Here is a 23,015-nt window from a genome sequence, read left to right as displayed (position 1 = left end):
TATGTATTTTGCAATTGTATTATAGTGTATCAAAGACAGAAGGGTGTAATTTGAAGCAACCATTGTAATTATCAAGGGAGGGTGTCATTTGAGGAACATCTGGTCGCTATTTCATGCAAGTTGAGCAACCATGTAGAGGTTTCTTCATTGTACTGTTACTAGTGGTGGTGGTAGTAGTAGTAGAAAGGAAAGAAAGAAGGAAGAGACAATAATACAGCAACATTGTTAGTGATATGAAGTATGTAGAATGATTATCTAAAATATGAATTAAGACAATTGTAACAACTAGTGAAACTCAAGGAAATTTCACATTTTGTAAATTTTCTTCTATTTTGATGTATAAATTTATAAGTTTTCATAACCCCGCTATATCATCGTTATCGTTTAACATTCGCCTTCCATGCTGGTATAGACAGGATGGTTTGACAGGAGTAAGCCAGGTAGAAGCCTGCGACTGTTTTGGCAGGATTTTTACAGCTGGATGCCCTTCCTAGTACCAACCACCCAGCAGATGTTAAAATATTTTTTATTAGATTTTTGACTTGTTCCTAAGTTAAGCTAGCTCATTTAAAGTGTAACACACAAATATGTTACAGTTATATCTTTGACTTTGTTCCATAATTACATAAGCACATGTAGATGATATTTACATGCGCTCATGTAAAATAATATTGAACATAAGCATGTATAAGGGTGCTGACTGGTGGTACATTCTTGTCTGTTACTTTATTTTACTGACTCCCCAAGAAGGAAAGGCAAAACGATGTTGGCTGAATTTGAAATCAGAATGTAAAGAGGTGTAACAAATAAACCTTCCACTATAGGCACAAAGCTTGAAATTTTGGAGGAGCAGGGCCAGTCACTGACGTTGACCCAGTACTCAACTGGTACTTTATTTTATAAATCCTAAAAGAATGAAAGGTAAAGTTGACCATTGCAGAATTTGAACTCAGAACATCAAGACAGATGAAATGGTACTAAGCATTGTTGGTCTCAACCAACAACAACTCTCTGCTTGAGAAGTCCATGGTGTCCCAAAATAATAAACTAAAAGATTTTTTCAGGTGGTGCTATTGAGTTAGTCATGGCCTGGGCCGATAATGGCCAAAACCAATCTAAGTTAATGTCCACTGTAAAGAAAACACAAGAAGGAAAAGAAAAGAAAATATACATATAAATATATATATATATACACAAATATAAAAATGAAACAAAAACGCAATAGAGGACATTAAAATGTCCGGACAGATAGATGATACAAAGGCAGACAAGAGAAACAACAATTAGAAAGACAGGCAAAAAAAAGACAGGTCATTTTTGGCTTTCTTTCTGCAGTCAAGTTCCAAAAGTCATGACCATTTCAGGCAGTTACACTTGAGATGGTTTGATCTGGTTGCCCACCCCCCCAAAGTCTAAGCTAAGAGCATTAGACTCCTTTGTAAGAAAGCTAGCGAATGTGTACGGCAACAAAGACAAAACAGCAAACAAAAAAAAACAGAGAACATGGTACACAATTATGAATACAAGCAACAAGAAATAACAATAGGTGTCTTTCGACTGAGATCGGATCAAATTGAGCTGGGGTGTATGAAGTGAAAGCCTAAAGGCAGGAACATGGGAGGTAGACACAGGAGGTGTTGACGGTCAGCAGTCAGGCCAAGAAAGAAAGATCATGGCTGGCCGGACATCGGTCACATGGAAGGAGGAGAGATGGGTAGGGGACTGAACTACAAAAGAAACATTGCACTGTAAAAGATTATTTGTTTCATTCACAAAATTGAGATTATATGGATTTTATCACATTTCTAGATAATTTGACATCAGGAAGATGTCACTGACCCACAACACCACTCTTTTGAAAATGCAAAAATTGCATTTAGGGGTCAAACTCACTCACTTTTCATGAACATGGTAATGCTTGCAAACACATCCATATGGAAAGCATGATGCACATGCAAAACATTGACTCGTTGGGTACAAAAGGCACCCAAATTTACCAGCCTGTCATTCATTTTCTGAACACAGCAAGCATGCCAAGACTGACACAAAATTAGAGGGAGCAAGCCATCAGACATCTCCATTGCTGGTCAATGTCCATGGGTCATTGCTAATGACTTGTACTGCAGTATTTGGACAAATGACTACCTGAGGGAACGATACAAAGTTACAAACAGTACAGATGATAGTCCACGCAATAGCTGACTGAGGGTTACAATGGCACGTCATGATTGCCACCCACAGTACTTGCAGGACCAATTCCAGAGGGCAATGGAATCAGCTAGGCAGACCATAGGAACTCACCACAGACCATAGGGACTTACCACAGACACATCTGTGCAGGGAGAGGTCGCCGCTGGCAGAGATCTTTCAATCTGTCCTGTCGACATCCAGCTAGGAGCCCCATCCTCACAGATCATCATCAACAGGCATGTCTGCAGTGGGCTCAAAAATGTCAGAACTGTTGATATCAGCAGTGGAGGACTGTAGTCTTCTCTGATGAAAGTCGATATTGCATTTCTGTAGCAGATGGAAGAGCCAACGTTTGGAGAAGGGGTGGACATCATGCCGCTGGCTGTATGGTGCATAGAGACTCATGGGGAGAGCATCATAGTATGGGGCATGTTTGCACTCAACCAGAAACTTGGACTGGTGGGCTTCCAAAATATCGGTCAAGGCCGGAGCAATGGAGTAGCTGCTGCTCACTACATCAGCCAAGGCCAGAGCAATGGAGTATAACTACTGCTCACTACATCGACCAAGTGTTGAGGCTTCACATTGTGCCATACTTTATCCATCATCAGAATCACATGTTCTAACAGGACAATGCCCATGCCCATACTGCCAGGTTCACAACAGGCTTTCTCCAACAGCACAACATCCGGACACTGCCATGGCCTGCCCTAAGTCCCTACTTGAACCCAACAGAGTACCTGTGGGACAAAATCCAAAGAAGGCTAAATGCCATCAGTCCAAGGCCAACAACTGCAGCACAACACACTCCAAATTTTAACAGTGTGGGCTGTTATCCTCATGGCCTTCATTAATCGTTTGGTGCATTCAATGTACAGAAGATACCTGGTGGTAACCAACACTAACGGTGGTCACACAAAATATTGAGCTCATATCTTTGGATCCAGGACTCTCCATCATCACATGACACCATACGACGTCAAACAGGTTTCAAGAAATGATGTTTTATCATTAGGAAAGAACGGTTTCTTAATTATCACTCTTCAATCAATGCTATCGCAGTCTGTTAATAAACTGGTTTTTATTTAGCATGTGTGTGACGTTTCTTTTGTGGTTTGATAAATATACTGTATTTTAACATGTATAAAAAAGACTTTTTTGTCGAAATTTAGGTGAAAAAAAATATAGGAGTTTCTTATACATGGATAGTACTACATCCCTTACAAAACCTTTTTGCCAAATTTTAAGCCCCCAAAATTAGGGGATTCCTTATACACGTTGAAATACGGTATATATTTTTGAAACCAATATTAATAGAATCACTAGGTTAACCGACAAGAAAAATGAAATGGTTAATATATCATATTATGTTGCTGAATTGTATTTACCATAACAACCAAAATTCATTAACAGTTAAAATATCTCATATGATAATAAATATCTTGATACAAGAAAGAAGATATAATGTAATAACAGTCTTCCTAATATTACATTTTATAACCACTCTGTGGTGTGGTTGGAGTTAGGAAGGGCATCCAGCTGTAAAAACCATGCTGAAACAGACACTGAAGCTTGGTGCAGTCTCCTGACCAGCCAGCTTTTGTTAAACCATCCAACCCATGCCCGCATGGAAAGCGGACGTTAGATGATGATGGAAATATTATATGATGGACTCTCTTGTTGTAAACAACAGACAAGCGTTTGGCAATTTCTTGGTGGACAACCTGCTCAGATGATTCATTTATAGTGATCAAAGGTTTGTCCTGTACATTAGCTCACCTGCCTCCATCAAATTGACATGGCCTGTACAGGTGCACAGTGTACCACATGTCAGATGTCAAAGTGAAATAAAACGTTTCATTGAAGGACCCAATGCACTGCCTGGTCTGGGAATTGAAACAACACAATCTTGCAATCGTGAGTGCAACACCCTAACCACAAGGCCACTCCCTCCCTCTCTCTCTCTCTCTCTCTCTCTCTCTCTCTCTCACACACACAAATCATTATTAACAGAAAAATTTAAACAGAGTAAAGAAATGAATTACCTTGTCATGCAGATCATGGAAATCACTATATCGATGCCTGACACACCATGTGTAGGGGCCAATTGTTACCTCGATAACATACACCTAGAAAATACAGAAATATAAGGTATAAAGAGAGAGATGGAAGAAATATATTTTCTCAATATAGCTATGGGAAATGTGTGTGTGTATGTGTGTTTGTCCATGTGTGTGTCTGTGTATATGTGTATCCATGTGTGTGTGGGTGTCGTATCTGTGTGTGTGTCCATGTCTATGTCTCTGTATCCATGTGTGTGTATGTATGCCCTTGTTGAACAAGCAGTCAGGTGAAACTTAAATCTGAGTTAATACGAACTTAACAATACTGTATTTTAAATCTCCCACCACCACCACCACCACCACCACCACCAGTAAATGTTCTGTTGTTACTCATAAAACTAGTTTTCAAATAATAACCTCAATTCAAAATATTATATTTGCCTTTCATACTTTAGCCGCTGCAGTGGTGGTCGCTGGTGATGTGGCAGCAGCAGCCGCAGCAGGGACAGCAGAAGCAGTGCTGAGTTGATAAAATAAATACTAATTGAGCACTGGAGGAGGGGAGGGAGGAGTCAGTGCCCTCGCCCACAAAAATTTCAAGCCTTGTGCCAATAGTAGAAAGGATTCTTGTCATTAACTTGAAAAACAGGTAAGGTGTTGTCACAGAAAACACAAAGCATCAAACTTAAAATCCTGGCCAATATGAACTTAACAATATTGAGTATTAAGTCTCCACCTACCACCACCAATACCACCACTAGCAAATCCTGCCTCAAAATCAATTCGCACCCAACTCATACTGACATGGAAAAACAGATGTTATACAAATGAGCAAAATACAGATATATCCTTATACAACAGAGCTTAACAGAGCTTGTATTTAGTTAACAATAAATAACATTATCGAACTTTAGGTCTCACTGAGGCAATGACTAGTGACCAAGACCTTTGGAAATATGCTGTGCGTGAGAAGACCCGGCAGGACAAGTGAGACTATAACCCGTGGCCTTTACCTTGGATGTAGCCAGTCCACTTATGCATACCTTTCCTTCTTGGGACACAAAACTGTGCTTGTGAAGACCTGTTGAGGCAAGTGAAATCAAAATCGATCAAAAATCAATGGAAATTGTAGTTGTGATACCAGTGCTGGTGGCACTTAAAAGAACCATCCGAACGTGGCCGTTGCCAGCGCCGCCTCGACTGGCCTCCGTGCTGGTGGCACGTAAAAAGCACCATTTTGAGCGTGGCCATTGCCAGTACCGTCTGACTGGCCCTCATGCCGATGGCACATAAAAGCACCCACTACACTCTCGGAGTGGTTAGCGTTAGGAAGGGCATCCATCTGTAGAAACTCTGCTAGGTCAGACTGGAGGCAGGTGCAGCCATCTGGTTCGCCAGACTTCAGTCAAATCGTCCAACCCATGCCAGCATGGAAAATGGACGTTAAACGATGATGATGATGGGGCAGCTGCACATCCACTACCTGCCAATGTTTCTCGCTCAGTCACTTTCAGGCATCATTTGCGTTTGAATAAGAATAATGTTGAAAAATACGAATCCAACATATGACCAGATTGACTTACAACCTGTCGGTCGGAATGGAACTTGGTCCTAAGTCGAGAAGAATGTGTATTTGTTATTCAGTGACTGACTTAGACAAAGAATACAAAACAAAAACATAATCATAAGCTATAGATACCTTGATTCACTAGAAAATCTAACTCAAATCACACCTAACCATCCTAAAATAGGAAGGGAGCATTAAATAATGTAGACATGGATAGATGATGTCAGGTACACAGGGACCAGACATGGCTAGAATATCTTTGATATAAAGGCTGCTAGAGCAAAATCAACTTGGAGTTAAACAAGAACTCTCTTAATCCATGTAACCCACTTATGTTAATAATAACTTATTTAGACACAAATAAAACAGAGAGTAAAATGATGTAGCAAAGACTTTTATGGATCTAAATATTAATTATTGATTAATAAAAACCAAAGCTGAAGGCTGTAAGAAGAGAAAGAGTAGCTTGAACATGAAGTGGATTGATTAATGGAAAATCTTTGAGTGTTCTCTCACCACAACCAGGGATACTAGAAACATTGGCCATGAATAAACATCAATAGCAAGCAGTTACATCAAATGTGTTATCCTCATAATTTAACGTCCACTTTTCCATGCTTGCATGGGTCAGAAGCGAATTTTGTCGAGGCAGATTTTTTTTAATGCCCTTCTTGTCACCAACCCTCACCAGTGTCCAAGTAAGGCAATATTTACCCATGACCAGACAACCTCATTCGTATGATGGTGATGTTCTTTTACAGCCATCTCATGATATCAAGAAAAGGGTACACACGCAAAATGAGCTTTGTCACACACACACACACACACAAAATGGGCTTCTTTCATTTTCAATCCACTCACAAAGCTTTGGTCGACCTGTAGCTAAAATAGAAGATGCTTCTTCAAGCACACAACCACATCTGCACCTTGAGTAAAACAAGACAATGTTACAGATTTAAAGGGGAAACTAAGAAAATGAAGCACTTTTAACCAATATTGCTAAAACAGATCCAACAACATGTTATGGGATGACACTGTCATCTTCTAAGTTTGGATGACCTCAAGCTGCATGCTAGAAATAAACAATAAACAACTGAACTTGATGTTACATATGGTGCACAGATTCATTGGTGAAATTAAGTATGACATTTAATTTAGGGAAAATGTGCCAAGGCTAACTAGAAGGGAAGAAAATGTAGTAAAAATCTGTAATATCATGTTAGATAAAACTCAGAGATAAGAAAATTCAACCAAGCTCAGACTTAAAAACACTTAAAAAAATCTGTGTACTAAACAAAGGGCAGAACACACACACACACACTATTGATCCTGGAATTGTGCCATCTACTCTATTAATAACATAATGGTTTCTACCTTTGGTACTTGATTGGTTCATATTTAATCAGCCTTGGGGAGATTTGATTTGAACTAAGATTGTAAAGGAACATAAAATATTTCATTTTGTTCATCAATTCACAAACTCTATAATTCTGTTTGACCCACTATTGCATGCCATTTGCTTACAAACATCCTCATTGCTGTCATCAACATCATCATTATAAATAAATTAATTAATGCCTACCATTCCATGGTGTTTAAATACAAGAGGACAAAATACCCCAGCCAATGTTGAGGTTAATACGATATCAACCACCATTACAAGGTTAAGCCAACACCATCACCATCACCGACTTTTATTGATAGCCATTTTCAGCTGAGGGGACTGAGGCAACATAAAAATAAAGTGTCTTGCTCAAGGACACAGCCTGTGGCCCTGTCCAAGATTGAAGCCCACAGCCTAACAATGTTTAAAATAAGAATATCTGAAATAAACTCAAATGCTCTCACAAACGAGAATACAATCCACTTCATGTTCAAACAACACTTTCTCTTCTTACAGCCTTCAGCTTTGGTTTTTATTAATCAATAATTAATATTTAGATCCATAAAAGTCTTTGCTACATCATTTTGCTCTCTGTTTTATTTGTGTTTAAATAAGTTATTATTAACAATTAGGGGTCTGACATCCAAACCACTATGACATAATTTTACATCAGCTTTTTTTTTTTTTTTGTACTTACAAACATATCTACCCAAATAAACACACACAGACACACACACCAACTTCAGTTTCACAGCTGATAAATACAATAGATAGAATATAATTTTTCAAAATAATTACAATAACCTCTGACTTTTTGAACCAGAGATAACACACTTTCACACACATTAGTTTCTACAGCCTAGATACAATAATTGTGACACAGTATACCAGCTGCTTGGAGCATTGCCATTATCACAACCATCATCATCAACAGCACCAGTACTAAACACTGGGAGCAATTTGGCATAACAGAGTAACACTCAATAAACTAGATTTACATAAATTCTAGTAGTTTATTGGTTTGATATAACGTGTGTGTGTGTGTTAACATGTACGTCCTTGCGACAATGTAAACTTTATTTAAGATACCCTTGGCCCGACGAGTAGTCTGTGGTATACACCTCGCTTGGATATTTACCACTTCCAAGGTTCTGCTTACTATGAAACATATGTAGCCCTGATCTTATCTACTCCTCAACTCTTGTATTCTTATTCACATACCCCGGCAGCCCTGGACGCCTACTGTGAAATACCAAAAATGTTTTTTAGCTTATCTTCGATACAAAAAAATCCACAATCTTCCGTCTCAATAAATCACTATTGTTCCTGAAGTTGTATATTTTTAATATTTACTACAGATTGCTTGAAGCTAACTTTCTTCCTACACTTTGATCCTTGAATCTTACATACATACATACATCATCATCGTCGTTTAGCGTCCATTTTCCATGCTAGCATGGGTTGGACGGTTCTACTGGGGTCTGTGAAGCCAGAAGGCTTCATCAGGCCCAGTCAAATCTGGCAGTGTTTCTACGGCTGGATGCCCTTCCTAACGCCAACCACTCCGTGAGTGTAGTGGGTGCTTTTTACGTGCCACCCGCACTGGTGCCAGACAGAGCTGGCAAACGGCCACGAACGGATGGTGCTTTTTATGTGCCACCGGCACGGGGGCCAGGCGAGGCTGGCAACGGACTGCCACCGGCACAGGGGCCAGGCGAGGCTTGCCACCGGCACGGGGGGTGTATATATATACTGCAATAGCTTGGGCTTCAGAGATCCACAGCTCTTCAATATCCTCCCAAAGGACCTGAGAGACCTGCATGGGGTGGATGTAGGTGTCTTCAAAATAAAACTGGACCTCTTCCTGTCAAGTGTCCCAGATGAACCAGCCTCGCAGCAGGAGGTGCAGATGAGGGCAGCTGCATCAAACTCTCTTGCGCACCAAATGTCAATTCCTAAAAGACATTCGTTAAGTAAAATTATGTAGCAACACCAAATGGCATGGCCACAGCTCAAGAGAGCTGAAACTAGATTAAATAAGAATAAGGAAGTAATATATATATATTAGTGTGTGGGTGTTTATATAATACTTTTTTGGAACTGTGGATCTCAAAACACAAGACATTATGATAGCACATTAATACAGAGATAAAAACCCTTTTGAACAGAAAAAGTCAAAGCTATTATTCATAGTTTTAAGTACTTCAACATCCACTGTTCCATAGAAAAAAAAAAGAATTATTTCACATTCTAACGAAACGTTATAAATTCTTTTATATATATATATATATATATATATTGTTGATATCATATCATCATCATCATTTTAACATCTGTTTTCCATGCTGGTATGGGTTGGATGGCTTGACAGGAACTGGCAAAGCTAGGGGCTGCACCAGGTTCCATTATTTGTTTTGGCTTGTTTTCTACAATTGAATGCCCAAACATCAACCACCCACCCACTTCACATAGAGTACTGGGTGCTTTTTACATGGCACCATCACCAGTGCTTTCTTTCATAGCACCAGCATCCACACCAATGTTTTTTTTTTATAAATGACACCTTGGTTTTAGGGTATCAATTCTGTTGTGGTGGCTGGGGCTTTTTGAGTACAGAAATGTTCCACATATCTCCGTCCTCTGTCATCTTCGTGAAGTTCAGCATCTTGAGATCAGCTTTCACTACTTTGTGCCATGTGTTGCTGGGTCTCACTTTCCCACAACTTCCCTCCACTGATAATATATATATATTTCTACACTCTCGGAGTGGTTGGCATTAGGAAGGGCATCAAGCTGTTGAAACTCTGCCAAATCAAGATTGGAGCCTGGTGCAGCCATCTGGTTCGCCAGCCCTCAGTCAAAATTGTCCAACCAATGCTAGCATGGAAAGCGGACGTTAAACGATGATATATATATATATATATATATATATACATATGTTTTATGCTTGTCTGTTTTTTCAAACTGGCATGAGCTACATGGTATTCTAGCCAGATGCCCTTCTGATCAACAACCATTTTAGCCACCTCTTCTTACAACACACAACACAGAAACCCTAATCTAAAACCAGATTCCATACAGTGGTGTGTACGCGTGTGTACAATCTCTCTTTGATATATACATTACTACTGACACAGATTCAACACCCATTATATAGTTATAATTTAGAAGCTACAGTGTGTGTGTGTGTGTGTGTGTGTGCGCGCGCATTTATGTATCATTTAATATCCGTCTTCCATGCTGAAATCTTTTTTGATCACATGAGAAATTTTGAAGCTAATAATATATAAAAAGTTGCATGACATCAATAAATTCCACAAAGGACAAAGAAAAATGTTGAAATAACCTACTTGCACAAGAGAGAGAGAGAGTGTACTATATTCACTAACCAACAAACATACCGACAAAGAACCCTCTTTGTGATCACTCAACCTGATGGTAATAGCAACCAAATTTCCCTCAAATCATGCCTGTCAAGTCTTACAATGGATAATGTGGTCCTAGGTAAATGGTGTTTGAAAAACAAAAGTAAAAAGAAAAACACAATGCTCACAGCTAGAATGCCTTTGATCACAGGTCAGCTTGATCAACAGTGGCCTGAGGCTAACAACACTCGTGCTGCTTCTAGTCAGTTTACCAAGCTAACCAATTAATGCGTCAATTAAACACACATTGTAAGACATGCCAAAATCATAAATTGTGAGATTATCAAAGTGTAAGACGTGCGAATATATCCAATGATTCACATACAGATTTATAAACATTAGCCCACTGTCAGGAGTTGGAAAAATTATATTGTTAACTTCATCACCAAATGCCACGAAAGGATTAAAAGAGATCTGATTTTGTCACATAAGGATTAAAAATATAATAATCACAAATTAATATAATAATCTCATGAAAATATACAGTCTGCATTTCAATTAATTTCGAAATTGGTCAAGTATTTAGAGGGATTCAGTAAAATAACTTTGTCCAAGTAAGCTGGAGTTTGGAACACATTTACTTGTTTCAGTACCTTACCAGGGTACTACCTTGAAAGGTACAGTTGAACAAATTGACCCCTGTCTTTTTGTTTTAAAAAAACTCTGGTACCTATTCTGTCAGTCTCTTTTGCCAAACTGCTAACGTTACAGGGACACAATCAAACCAACAATGAACTTCTTGACCACATAGCAATGAGACAGTCTGGACATGAGCACTCTCTCTACTGTCCGGTCAACTTCTGCACACTTGTGGTTTAGTTCCAGGTCAACTTCTGCACACTTGTGGTTTAGTTCCAGGTCAACATGCACTGATCACGCAGACCTACAATCACAGACATACTATCCATGAAGTACACTATCCACCACAAGGCCCAGTCCTTTTTGCATTGTGATGGCTTGTATACCCAAATGATCCTAAGAGCTATGCTAGTCAGGTGCAAGTTCAATGTGAATTTTCACTGCTTTTTTTCTTAAGATGGTAAGGTGTGATTTGAAAGTGAAGTAATTTTTTTTTTTCGTATCAGGTCAAACAAATGACTACACAGACCTTCCAATAGCTGGTGGTGGTGATGATGGCAACTATAGCAGAGGCAGAAAAGATGAAGTCAGTCAGAGCTTCATAGCTGTTGTGTCCCTCTACCCTAATCATTAGAGGTAAGTACACCAAAACAGTGTTTGAAACAGCTGTTAAAGGGGGTATTTAAAACATAACTAACTATGTATGTTAAGGATGTGGTAATTTAAAGAACAGCATATACACAGAAATAAAAAACAAATTTTAAAAAAGGATCATGTGGTTAAGAAGCTTGCTTTGCTACCACATGGCTTCAGGTTCAATACCATTGCACAGCACCCTGGGCAAGCATCTTCTCCTATACGTCAGGGCCAATCAATACCTTGTGAATGAATTTGGTAAACAGAGGCTTTATGGAAGCCCATCACATGTGTGTGTGTATGTGTATTTGGGTTTGTCCTCTACCACTGCGTAACAGGTATTGGTTTCTTTATACCCCCTGTAACTTAGCAGTTCAGCAAAAGAGATCAATAGAATAAATACTAGACTTAAAAAAATTTTAAAATACCAGGGTCAATTTGTTTGCCTCTTCAAGGCAATATCCCAGCATGGCCACAACACAATGACTAAAATAAGATAAAAGACATAAAAAAGATAAAGCAAAAATACACTACAAGCATCCAAACACGAGTTGAACACAATCATCATGACTATACAATTTAAAATAAACAAGGCCAACAAACTAACAAACAGAGAAACAAATAAACAAGTGGAAACAAATTAGCAAAGAAATGCAACTACAAACTATAATAAACCAAACACTGCTGGAAATCTAATATCATCATCATCATTATTTAATGTATGTTGTCCATGCTGGCATGGGTTGGAAGGTTTGACCAGCGCTGGTAAGCTGAGGGGCTGCACCTGACTCCAGTCTGATCTGGCATGGTTTCTATGGCTGCATGCCCTTCCTAACTCCAACCACTCAGAGTGTAATAGGTGCTTCTACATGTCACCAGCACAGGTGCCAGTTGCATGAAACTACTCGCTATCACTAATAGTAGTGGTGACCCCACTACTATTTCACTTGGCTTGATGGGTCTTTTTCTCAAGCCCGGCATATTGCCAAAGGTTTCGATCATTTGTCATTGCCTCCTTGAGGCCCAATACTCAAAAAGTGCTCTTTACGAGCCACCAGTGTGGGTGTCGGTTAAGCAACACTGGCACCGGCCACATTGCCCCTGTGAGGCCCAATGTTTGAAAGGTGCGTTTTATGTGTCATCAGCACAGGTGCCAGTTATGTGACACAGGCATCGGCCACAACTATGATTTAATTTGCCATCTCACATGTATACTCTTTATGACAAGAGATGGGTTGGGGGTACCACATCAATTCTGTAAAATAAGGACTGACAACACTGACATAACAAAAGGAGAAGCAACAAATATTTAAAAAGACAAAACATAAAAAAATATCTACAAAAACTAGTACCAAATAAATGTAAAGCGAATACAGGGCTGGATTAGGATCGATAAAGGCCTTAAGCACTTTATTGATCCTAATCCAGCCCTTTAAGGCCTTAAGCACTTAAATGATTTTGGTGACCCGATATATATGTTCCAAGCTATTGTTAAACATATACAAGAGTGTGTATGTATGTGTATATACATTTTATATATATAAAGAGAGGAGGAGATGTAGTCATCAATCCCCTGCAGTTGTTGTTCAGGGTTCTTTCAGTGCCCTCAGTACAACAGGATCCGCCTATCTCAATATCAGTCTTGTCAACTACATTCGCTCCCATGAGAAACTACATATTGGAAGCAGAGAAGAATGAAGGTCTTGGATCAACACTGTCACAAGCATTTACATATATATATATATCACCTTCATCATCATTTAACGTCCGTTTTCCATGCTGGTATGGGTTGGAAGGTTTGAGAGGAGCTTCCCAGGCTCCAGGATAGTTTTTGCATGGTTTCTACAGCTGGATGCCCTTCCTAACGCCACCCACTTTACAGAGTGTACTGGGTGCTTACATGCAGCACCAACATATGTGCACTTACATGGCACCAGCACCTACAAGCTCAGATGATTAGGAACACTCAGATGGAGAAAGATATAGGGGACATGCGTGTATGCAAGGACAACCATGCTTTTACTTAGCTTTGATCATGTCTTTTTAAGCACCACATACGAAGACAGGAGGGGATGTCATCATCATCAACCCACTGAAATTGTTGTTCAGGGTCACTTTCAGGTACTCCCACACCCACCCCGGTGCAACAGGATCTGCCTGTCTCATATCAGCCTTGTCAATCACATTATATCCCATGAGAAACGACATACTGGAGGCAGGGGAGAATGAATGCCTTGCATTGACACTGTCATCCCCTTTGACCAGCTATCATAAGCATCCACTCACACACACTCACACACATACAGTGGGCTTTCCTGTTATAGACAACAGATGAGCATTCCGCAACTTCTAGATGAACATGCACAGATGGTTTGCTTACAGTGATGAAATGCTTGTGCTGTATATTAGCTCATTGCCTATGCAGGTCGATGGTGTACCATACATGAGATATCATTGTGGTCGCAAGGCAATGAGAAAAGAAGTCTTTTGCTCAAGAACACAACACACCTCCTAGTCCGGAAATTGAAACTATGATCTTGCAATCATGAGCGAAAAATGTTAACCACTAGGCCACTTGCCAACATTATTTGTATGTGTGTAAGTGTATTATTTAAAACAGCGTGATTCAGTTCCATGTGACTTGAAATTTTGCAGGCTTCTTACAGAAACCTAGGTCATTCAGGCTCAGCTTACTGAATGGAGAGATACAGCCGCTTTCTTTCATTTGTCCACTCACTCATATATATATATGTATAATCAAAATAAGCAACAAGGATATCCAAGGTAGAGTAGTACAAGTGTTTCATGCTACTTCATTTTATTAAACATTGTAAGTATTTATTAAACACTGTAACTACTCTACCTTGGATATCCTTGTGGCTTATTTTGATTATAATCACCCCATTTGATTTATATGGATAATACCATACAAAATTCTGGTGCCTTTAACTTAAGTACCATATTCATCTGAATCTAAATTTTGCTGAACTTATATATATATATATGTAGGAGTGGGTGTGTGGTAAGTAGCTTGCTTACCAACCACATGGTTCTGGGTTCAGTCCCACTGCGTGGCACCTTGGGCAAGTGTCTTCTACAATAGCCTCAGGCCTACCAAAGCCTTGCGAGTGGATTTGGCAGACAGAGGCTGAAAGAAGCCCATTGTATATATGTATATCATCATCGTTTAATGTCCGCTTTCCATGCTAGCATGATATATGTGTATGTGTGTGCATGTTTGCGTGTCTGTGCCTGTCCCCCCAACATTGCTTGACAACTGATGCTGGTGTGTTTATGTCCCTGTAACTTAGCGGTTCGGCAAAAGAGACTGAAAGAATAAGTACTAGGCTTACAAAGAATAAGTCCTGGGGTCGATTTGCTCGACTAAAGGCAGTGCTCCAGCATGGCCAGTCAAATGACTGAAAAGAGTAAAGTGTATATATATATATATGTATATATATATATAATGACCATCATCATTTAATGTTCATCTTCTATGCTAGCATGTGTTGGACAGTTTGACAGGATCTAATGAGTGTCAAAACTGTGTCAGACATATATATATTATTTTTCCAGACATATATATTTTTTTTCTCACACACACAAATACATTTACACATGTACATGAGACTACATATTTTCTCATCTATTACAATAACAATGAGATTTATCTATCAACAGGTTGTCAGTTTTATTTTTGGCAAGGTGGAAGGCCAGTTGTGGTTTAGATATAAATACTAAATTCCACAGAGTAGGTTACATAATTGTCTTCAACAGAATATCAGATTACTTTAGCAATCAGATTACTCTGCAAATTCTAATTTATTCACAATGTTTTGAATTAGCCATGCATTATCTTGCAGCTTCAAGATTTCAATGATGCGACTGTTTATTTTTAGAATGACATTGTAGGATAAATGTGATATGCTGGATCTAGTCAGTTTGAATGTAAAACAAGCAAAATATTTTGGGCGAGACAGGGCAGGTTTAAATGCTAAAAGGTTGAGTGTTTTACAGTATCTAAATTTATTTAATACAGATACAACCAAGGAAGCAGCTGGTACAATATAGCATTATCAAGGTAGGGCCTCACAGGGGCAATGACAGATGACTGAGACCTTTGGCAATACACTGTGCTTCAGAAGACTTGTCAAAAAAAATCATAGTCATACCTGATGCTGGTTTCAAATAATTGGCACCTGTGCTGGTGGCACGTTAAAAACAACTTTTGAGCATTGGCCCTTACAGAGGCAACTGGCACCCATGCTAGTGGCACGTAAAAAGCTCCTGTCGAACGTTGAGCCTCACGGAGGCAATGTAACCAATGCCGATGTCGTGTAACTGGCACACATGCCAGTGGCATGTAAAAAGTGTTGGGCCTCATGGAAGCAATGACAAATGACTTACATTTTTAGCAATTTGCTGTACTTGAGAAGAAGACCCGTCAAGCCAAGTGAAATCGTAGCTGTGGCACATACTGTTATCACACAACTGGTACCTGTGCCGGTGACACATAAAAGCAGCCATTACACTCTTGGAGTGGTTGGCATTAGGAAGAACATCAAGCCATAAAAACCATGCCAAATCAGACTGCAGTCTGGGGCACCCCTTCAGTTTACTAGCCCTGGTCAAACCATCCAACCCATGCCAGCATGGACAACAGACTTTAAATGATGATGATGACTTTCTATGCTGGCACAAGTTAGACATAACATTTTAAGACACTATTTTCTGATCAGATATCCTTCTTGATGCCATCCCTTTTAGTCACTTCTATAACAAGCAATGGTAAAACAATATAGTACAGCTGTTTAAATGTTCAAGGAAAAACAGTATCACACACACACACAACCATATGAATATATACACATGCTTTTTATACCCCTGTAGGTTTTTAAGCATTTTGCTGTGGAACTTTAAAATGATATGAATACATTGCTGAAATCCCACAGTAAAAAGTTTAAAAACTGAAATTTAACTAGTTTAAATACACACACACACACACACACAAGGCTTCTCTTAGTTTCCATCAACCGAATTCACTACTAGGTCACCCCAGGGTTTCAGCAGAATACACTTACCCATGTGCCACGCAAAAGAACTGAATCTGAGATCCCCATGATTCTGAAGCAGACTTCTTAATCATACACACACACACATGAACAATATCATGTAAAAGGAAGTTGGCCTCAAATTTTGTCTACAATCTGATGTCAGTTCACTGAAGTAGCTACTTCACTTAACTTGAGTCTACTTATTGGTACTTTTGATGGAAAACAATGATCCTGGAATGGTTTAAAAGAGAGATTATCAGATAGAACATAAATAATCATATATACAAGCTATAAATCTAAGTACTGTTACTGCAACAACTTGTGTTCTGATGGTAAGCTTTTTTATGGAATCAACTGTCGACTCCAATGATCCAAAGAGCTTTCTTTCAGACTATACTGAAATGGTTGAGCATAGACTCAAGGGGTTTCTGATTTGTGCTTTGTATGCTCTTCCTCTTAGTCCCACATGCTTGTGTGTGATCTTGTATAATACACCAAATCTCAGTGCAGTTTTGTTACACACACATATTCCATTAATAAATATATTCTACAGATATGCTATATCATTTCAATCTGACCTGGTAGTGTTTCAACTAGGAAAAAGTTATGGACAAAACTAAATACTGATGAAATTAAACACACCAGAATTGCCTGCCAGTAAGTAACACTTTCTCTAAACTCTCGGATTGTTTTCTCTCTTATATTTGATAAGGAGAGTCTTTCCCAAAATATTAGAAATGTATCGCACAATCTAAGATGACATTTACTGACAGCACTTTACATATCTTACTTAACTTTCCACTTGCATTGTTCAAAGGTTGGTTTTTTTTTTTTTAAACATATCATTCACAAATTGTAATTACTCTTATACATTGATAAAAATTTACTCCAATATTATATTCTACTGTCTCTTTAGCACAGGGAACCGAGGACAAATACACAACCCACCATGGCATTTAGCATTGGATGTAAATCACAAATGCCCTTTCACCTAGTTAGAAGCCAATAATAATGCTGACTATTTGTTGATGGATAAATATCAGCGTCGTTGTAATAGCTGATAAAATATCTACTCTTATGTGCAGATGCTTACATAAATATATTTGTGCATGTATGCATACAAGTAAGTAAATGTATATTTATGCATTCACACACACGTCTTGCTTGGAGTCTACTGATGGAGTCAAAGGGGGCACTTTCATGACATACAGTGTCTTGGACAATTTTTAGACTTGACAGAACTGTTCCCTTCTTCAGGTTTAACCTTAGCCAATTTCTTCCAAAATGAGAGACAGAGAGAATTAATCCTAGTACACGACTGGTTCTTTATCAAACTCGAATGGATGATAAACAAAGTGTACCTCAGAGGAATTGAACCCAAAGCACGGAGAGCCAGAACAAATACCACAAGGTAATTTATCTTATGCTCTAACAACTTGGCCAATTTGCCATATATACCATCATCAACATTTAACGTCCATACTAGTATGAGTTGGACAGTTTGACGAGAGCTGGCAAACTGAGGGGCTGCACCAGACTCCAGTCTGATGTGGCACGGTTTTCTACAGCTGGATGTCCTTCCTAAAGCCAACCACTCTGGGAATGTAATGGGTGCTTTTATGTGCCACTGGCACAGGTGCCAGTTACAGGACACCAGTATCTGCCATGACTACAATTTCACTTAGCTCCATACACACATACACAAACTATATATATAAACATACACATATACAAAATATATCGATACACACACACAAAATGTGTGTGTGTGTGTGTGTGTGTGAATATATATTTTTTATGTATGTGCATACATATGTACATTTGGTAACAGAGTTGAAACATTACATTTTGGCAGAATCCTTAGTTAATAATAACCATCATCATCTTAATCGTTTAATGTCCGTTTTCGATGCTAGCATGGGTTGGACGGTTCGACTGGGGTCTGGGAAGCCAGGAGGCTACACCAGGATCCAGTCTGATCTGGCAGTGTTTCTACAGCTGGATGCATTTACTAACGCCAACCACTCCATGAGTGTAGTGGGTGCTTTTTACGTGCCACTGGCACAGGTGCCAGAGCAGGCTGGCAAACGGCCACGATCGGTTGCTACTTTTATGTGTCACCGACACAGACGCCAGTCAGGCAGCGCTGTCATCTGCCACATGCATTGTAATTAATACTAGATTTGTTAATTCAATTATTCCATTGAGAGAATCAAAGTCTGTGACCTCTTAACTGATTTTACTGTGTCTACCTCATTGTTATAAATATCACTTATTGTGCTTTCAACTCTTTCATGTCTGTGTGTACAACTACCAACAGGATATATATCAATGTTGGCACATATGTGACACTAGTGTGTGGAATATATATGTATATGAAATCGTGTGTATGCCTACCTATTGGAAGTATCAATGTATGTGTTTATGTGATAGTGACATGCATGTCTGCATACACCTACATAATCGTGTGTGTGTGCATGTGTGTGTATCACTGCCAGCTACAAGTACTTATATATGCATCTATGTTGTAGTGTATGTGTGTTTTCTGTCTGTAAATCCTGCATCATTTTCACTCAGACCATCAAAAGTAAACTGTGACTTCAGTCTGATCATTCTTATGCTACACCATCGTCATCAATGTTGGGACATCTATTTTTCTGTACAAATATTTGAACCCTATTTAAAGATTATGTAAAGGAAATGGTCTCACAATTGATAAGGAGCTTTATTATCTCTAGATTAAAAGATAAAATATACTAACAATGAACCATGACCATCATCAATTATTGTTTTAGACTGTTCTTAAAGAGGTGCAGGCATGAGTGTGGTTGCGAGACAAGAAGCTTGCTTCTCAACCAAGTGGTTCTGAGTTCAGTCCCACTGCATGACACATTGGGAAAGTATCTTTTATAGTCCCAGGTTGATTGAAGCCTTGTGAGTGGATTTGGTAGATTGAAACTGAACAGAAGCCCCAAAAATTAAGGGTTTCCTTATACACAAGAGTTCCTTCATCATCATCATCGTTTAACGTCCGTTTTCCATGCTAGCATGGATTGGACGGTTTGACCAGGGTCTGGGAAGCCAAGAGGCTGCACCAGGCTCCAGTCTGATCTGGCAGTGTTTCTACAGCTGGATGCCCTTCCTAACACCAACCACTCCATGAGTGTAGTGGGTGCCTTTTACGTGCCACCAGCACAGGTGCTAGGGGAGGCAGGCAGCATCCACGATCAGTTGGTGCTTTTTACATGCCACCAGCACAGAAGCCAGTCAAGGCGGTGCTGGCATCGGCCACGCTCAGATGGTGCTTTTTATGTGCCACCAGCACAGGTATACTAACTACAATTTCCATATTTATTTTGATATTGATGTACTTGACTCAATAGGTCTCCTTATACATGTTAAAATAGGGTATATCTCATAGTTTGGCAGTGCTGTTGGTTTTGATGTGTGAAACACTGTAGAATAAAAATACCTTACTTGCAAAACAAGTAAAGGTTAGTGTCAGAAAGAGCATCTGGTTGTAAAACATTAAAAGTCAATAAGTCTCGTCCAACCAGTATGGTAAAAGAAAATATAAAATAATGCTGATGATAGTAATGGTGGTGGTGCTGCTGCTGGTGATGATGTACTACGTGCTTCTGTCTGAACCAGTGTATCATCTAAGACAGAAGTCAGAAATGGTAACCAGAAACTGCAGAGATCACTGAATCATTATCATATTTAGAAGTTGATAAAATTAGTCGATTCAATGACCTTGACCCCTGCATACTAACTATTATTACAAGACAGGCAATCAATACTTTCTAATTAAGCAGACTTATGATTAAAGGCACTATCTGTGACCATCTTGTCCTTTTAGGGATATATAGGGTCACATTATCTAAGCTAGCCTCGCTGTTTGTAGCAGGCCAAGCAAGTGAAATGAATGGGATCCTATGCAGTAGTTTGATCAGCTGGAAATAGAAGTCAAATTTCTCTCTACCATCTTAAAAAAAGGAAAGGACATATTGGACAAAATAACCCTTGATATATAAAACAGAGGAATGATCTTGGCTGATCATTCCTCTGTTTTGTACAGATAAGCCTGCACAAATAACAAAATCAAAACAGTCTCAGTAACTACTTAGGTGTGGCTTTACTAAAATTACAAAATATTTTAGTAATTTCTGTGTGGGGGTGTATGTGTGTCACTCGACTATTTTGAATATATTTCAGTCCTGTTTCTTTTTTTTTTTCTTTTGTGGGGAGTGGGGTGGTATTATAGGTCAGTCAGAGTCTTGGTGGTGGTCTTTCACTAGTTTTGGAAGGGGTGGCCCCTCACCATTCTTGGAAGAGGTTGCCCTTATTAGTCTTAGAACTGGTCCTGCAAACAAAAATCATGGGTGCTGCCCATGATTTTAAACTTTTTTTTATATCTGCAGGGCCACCTCAAAGACAAGAGGGGAAAAGATAGGGAGCAATCACAGCACATGAATTACACACCAAAATATCAAGTTACTCTCAAACCTAAGACCTGATCTGAATGCTAACAACATACACACTATTAAAAGGTACCCCAATGTACATGTGATAGTGATAAAGCAAAGGATGAATTAATTGTTGCTGCTTACAAGGACCCAAATAGGTGTCACATCATATACGGTGGGGTGCTGCAAAGTTCCTGACTTTGGGTAAAAGAAAATACAGGAGGATCAGTTAATTATGATTTTTATTCAAAATATTCCCCTCTCAGATTTACACACTTATTGCAGTGGTCCTGCAGTTTTTCTAAAGGTTGGGTCTCCAACCAGGCCTTTTCACAGTACCCTTAAAGCCAAGAACTTTTCAGCACCCCCTCATATGAAAGTGTTTGCGATTTCCCCTGTCTATTATACTGCAACTGAAGTCATCTCCACTTTCCTAAACTTGTCAACTATACATATCAACAACGTCCATTTTTCCAAGCTTGTATGGGTTACACAGAATTTGTTGAGGTTGATTTTTCTCCAGCCAAGCACTCTTCTTGTCATCAAGCAAGGTAATATTTCCTCACAAAAGACCGGAACTGAAGAACATCATTTGTATGACGGTGATGCTTATTTAAAATTATCACAAGATTTCAAGACAAAGGTACACAGAAACACACACACATTTATAATGTGTGTGTGTGTGTGTGTGTGTGTATACATATATATATGGAAAAAAAAGTCAAGTTCAACTGTAACAATTAAATAATTAAATTTAGAAAAATTAAAAGAAAAGTTTTTTTAAAAGAATATTTGTATGGTGTTCAAATACAAGTGGCAGTTTCCTTGTTTTTGCCTGTCTCTGTCTCTCTTGTTTACTCTTGTGAATTCTTGGTAGGGAAGAAAAAGAAGGAGAAGAAAGGGAAGAAGAAGAATTTGGGAGTGCCATGGTAGTATTAAGTTGAATGGTCAGTGGATGGTAGCAGTCCCTGTGTGTATATATATATATATATATATAATATATATACATACATAAATATAAAAATAAGATAAAATCTTCATAAGAAATTATCAAGTAGTTAGCATGAAAAAACCTCCTAAGAGAAAAAATCTGTAAATCTTTTCAACTTGAAAATAATTATTTATATTATATAGAGGGCACTATTACACATAAATGCCGCACGCTAGGAGGGACTAAATTCTGTTTTTAAATGACTCGCTTCGAAGATTGCATTCGGTACAATTTGTTCATTTTGGTAGTTTTGACTTTAAAAGTCCCTCCTAGCTAGCGGCATTTATGTGTAATAGTGCCCTCTATATAATTTATATATATCTTATCTATAAAAGGCAGATTTTCTTTGTGTGTATGCATGTTTAAAATTCATACATTTACACAATTCCAAATTTAGTGGATGACAAATCAGAATTAATATTCTAAATACCATAACTTAGGTTATAGGGTCATCTTTTCGGTCAAAATAAGCTAGTATATTTATATATATATATTTTTTATATATATATACTTGAAGCCTTTGACGAAGTGGAAGGGGGTATAGCTACACATGGGGTAGAAGACAACTGGACGTTTCTGAGGGACAACCTGCTGAAAGCCGCTGACCAGATCTGTGGCTGGTGCAAAGTCCCCTTAAGACCCAAAATAACATGGTGGTGG

General features: G+C 38.8%; 1 protein-coding gene across 5 annotated transcripts in view; it reads right to left on the bottom strand.

Moving 5' to 3' along the window:
* Nucleotides 1-23,015, bottom strand: part of LOC115209213 (nischarin) — an 84,927-nt gene that overhangs the window by 45,034 nt on the left and 16,878 nt on the right. For all 5 annotated transcript variants that reach the window (XM_036501055.1, XM_036501057.1, XM_036501056.1 and 2 more), the window contains exon 2: nucleotides 4,236-4,319. In XM_036501055.1, the coding sequence (XP_036356948.1) occupies nucleotides 4,236-4,319 (84 nt within the window). The remainder of the gene's footprint in view (nucleotides 1-4,235; nucleotides 4,320-23,015) is intronic.

This window comes from Octopus sinensis, linkage group LG3, assembly GCF_006345805.1.
Source record: "Octopus sinensis linkage group LG3, ASM634580v1, whole genome shotgun sequence".
NCBI classification, from domain to species: Eukaryota; Metazoa; Mollusca; class Cephalopoda; order Octopoda; family Octopodidae; genus Octopus; species Octopus sinensis.
Note: the sequence above shows the minus strand (reverse complement) of the source record. Positions and strands in the feature narration are given on the sequence as shown.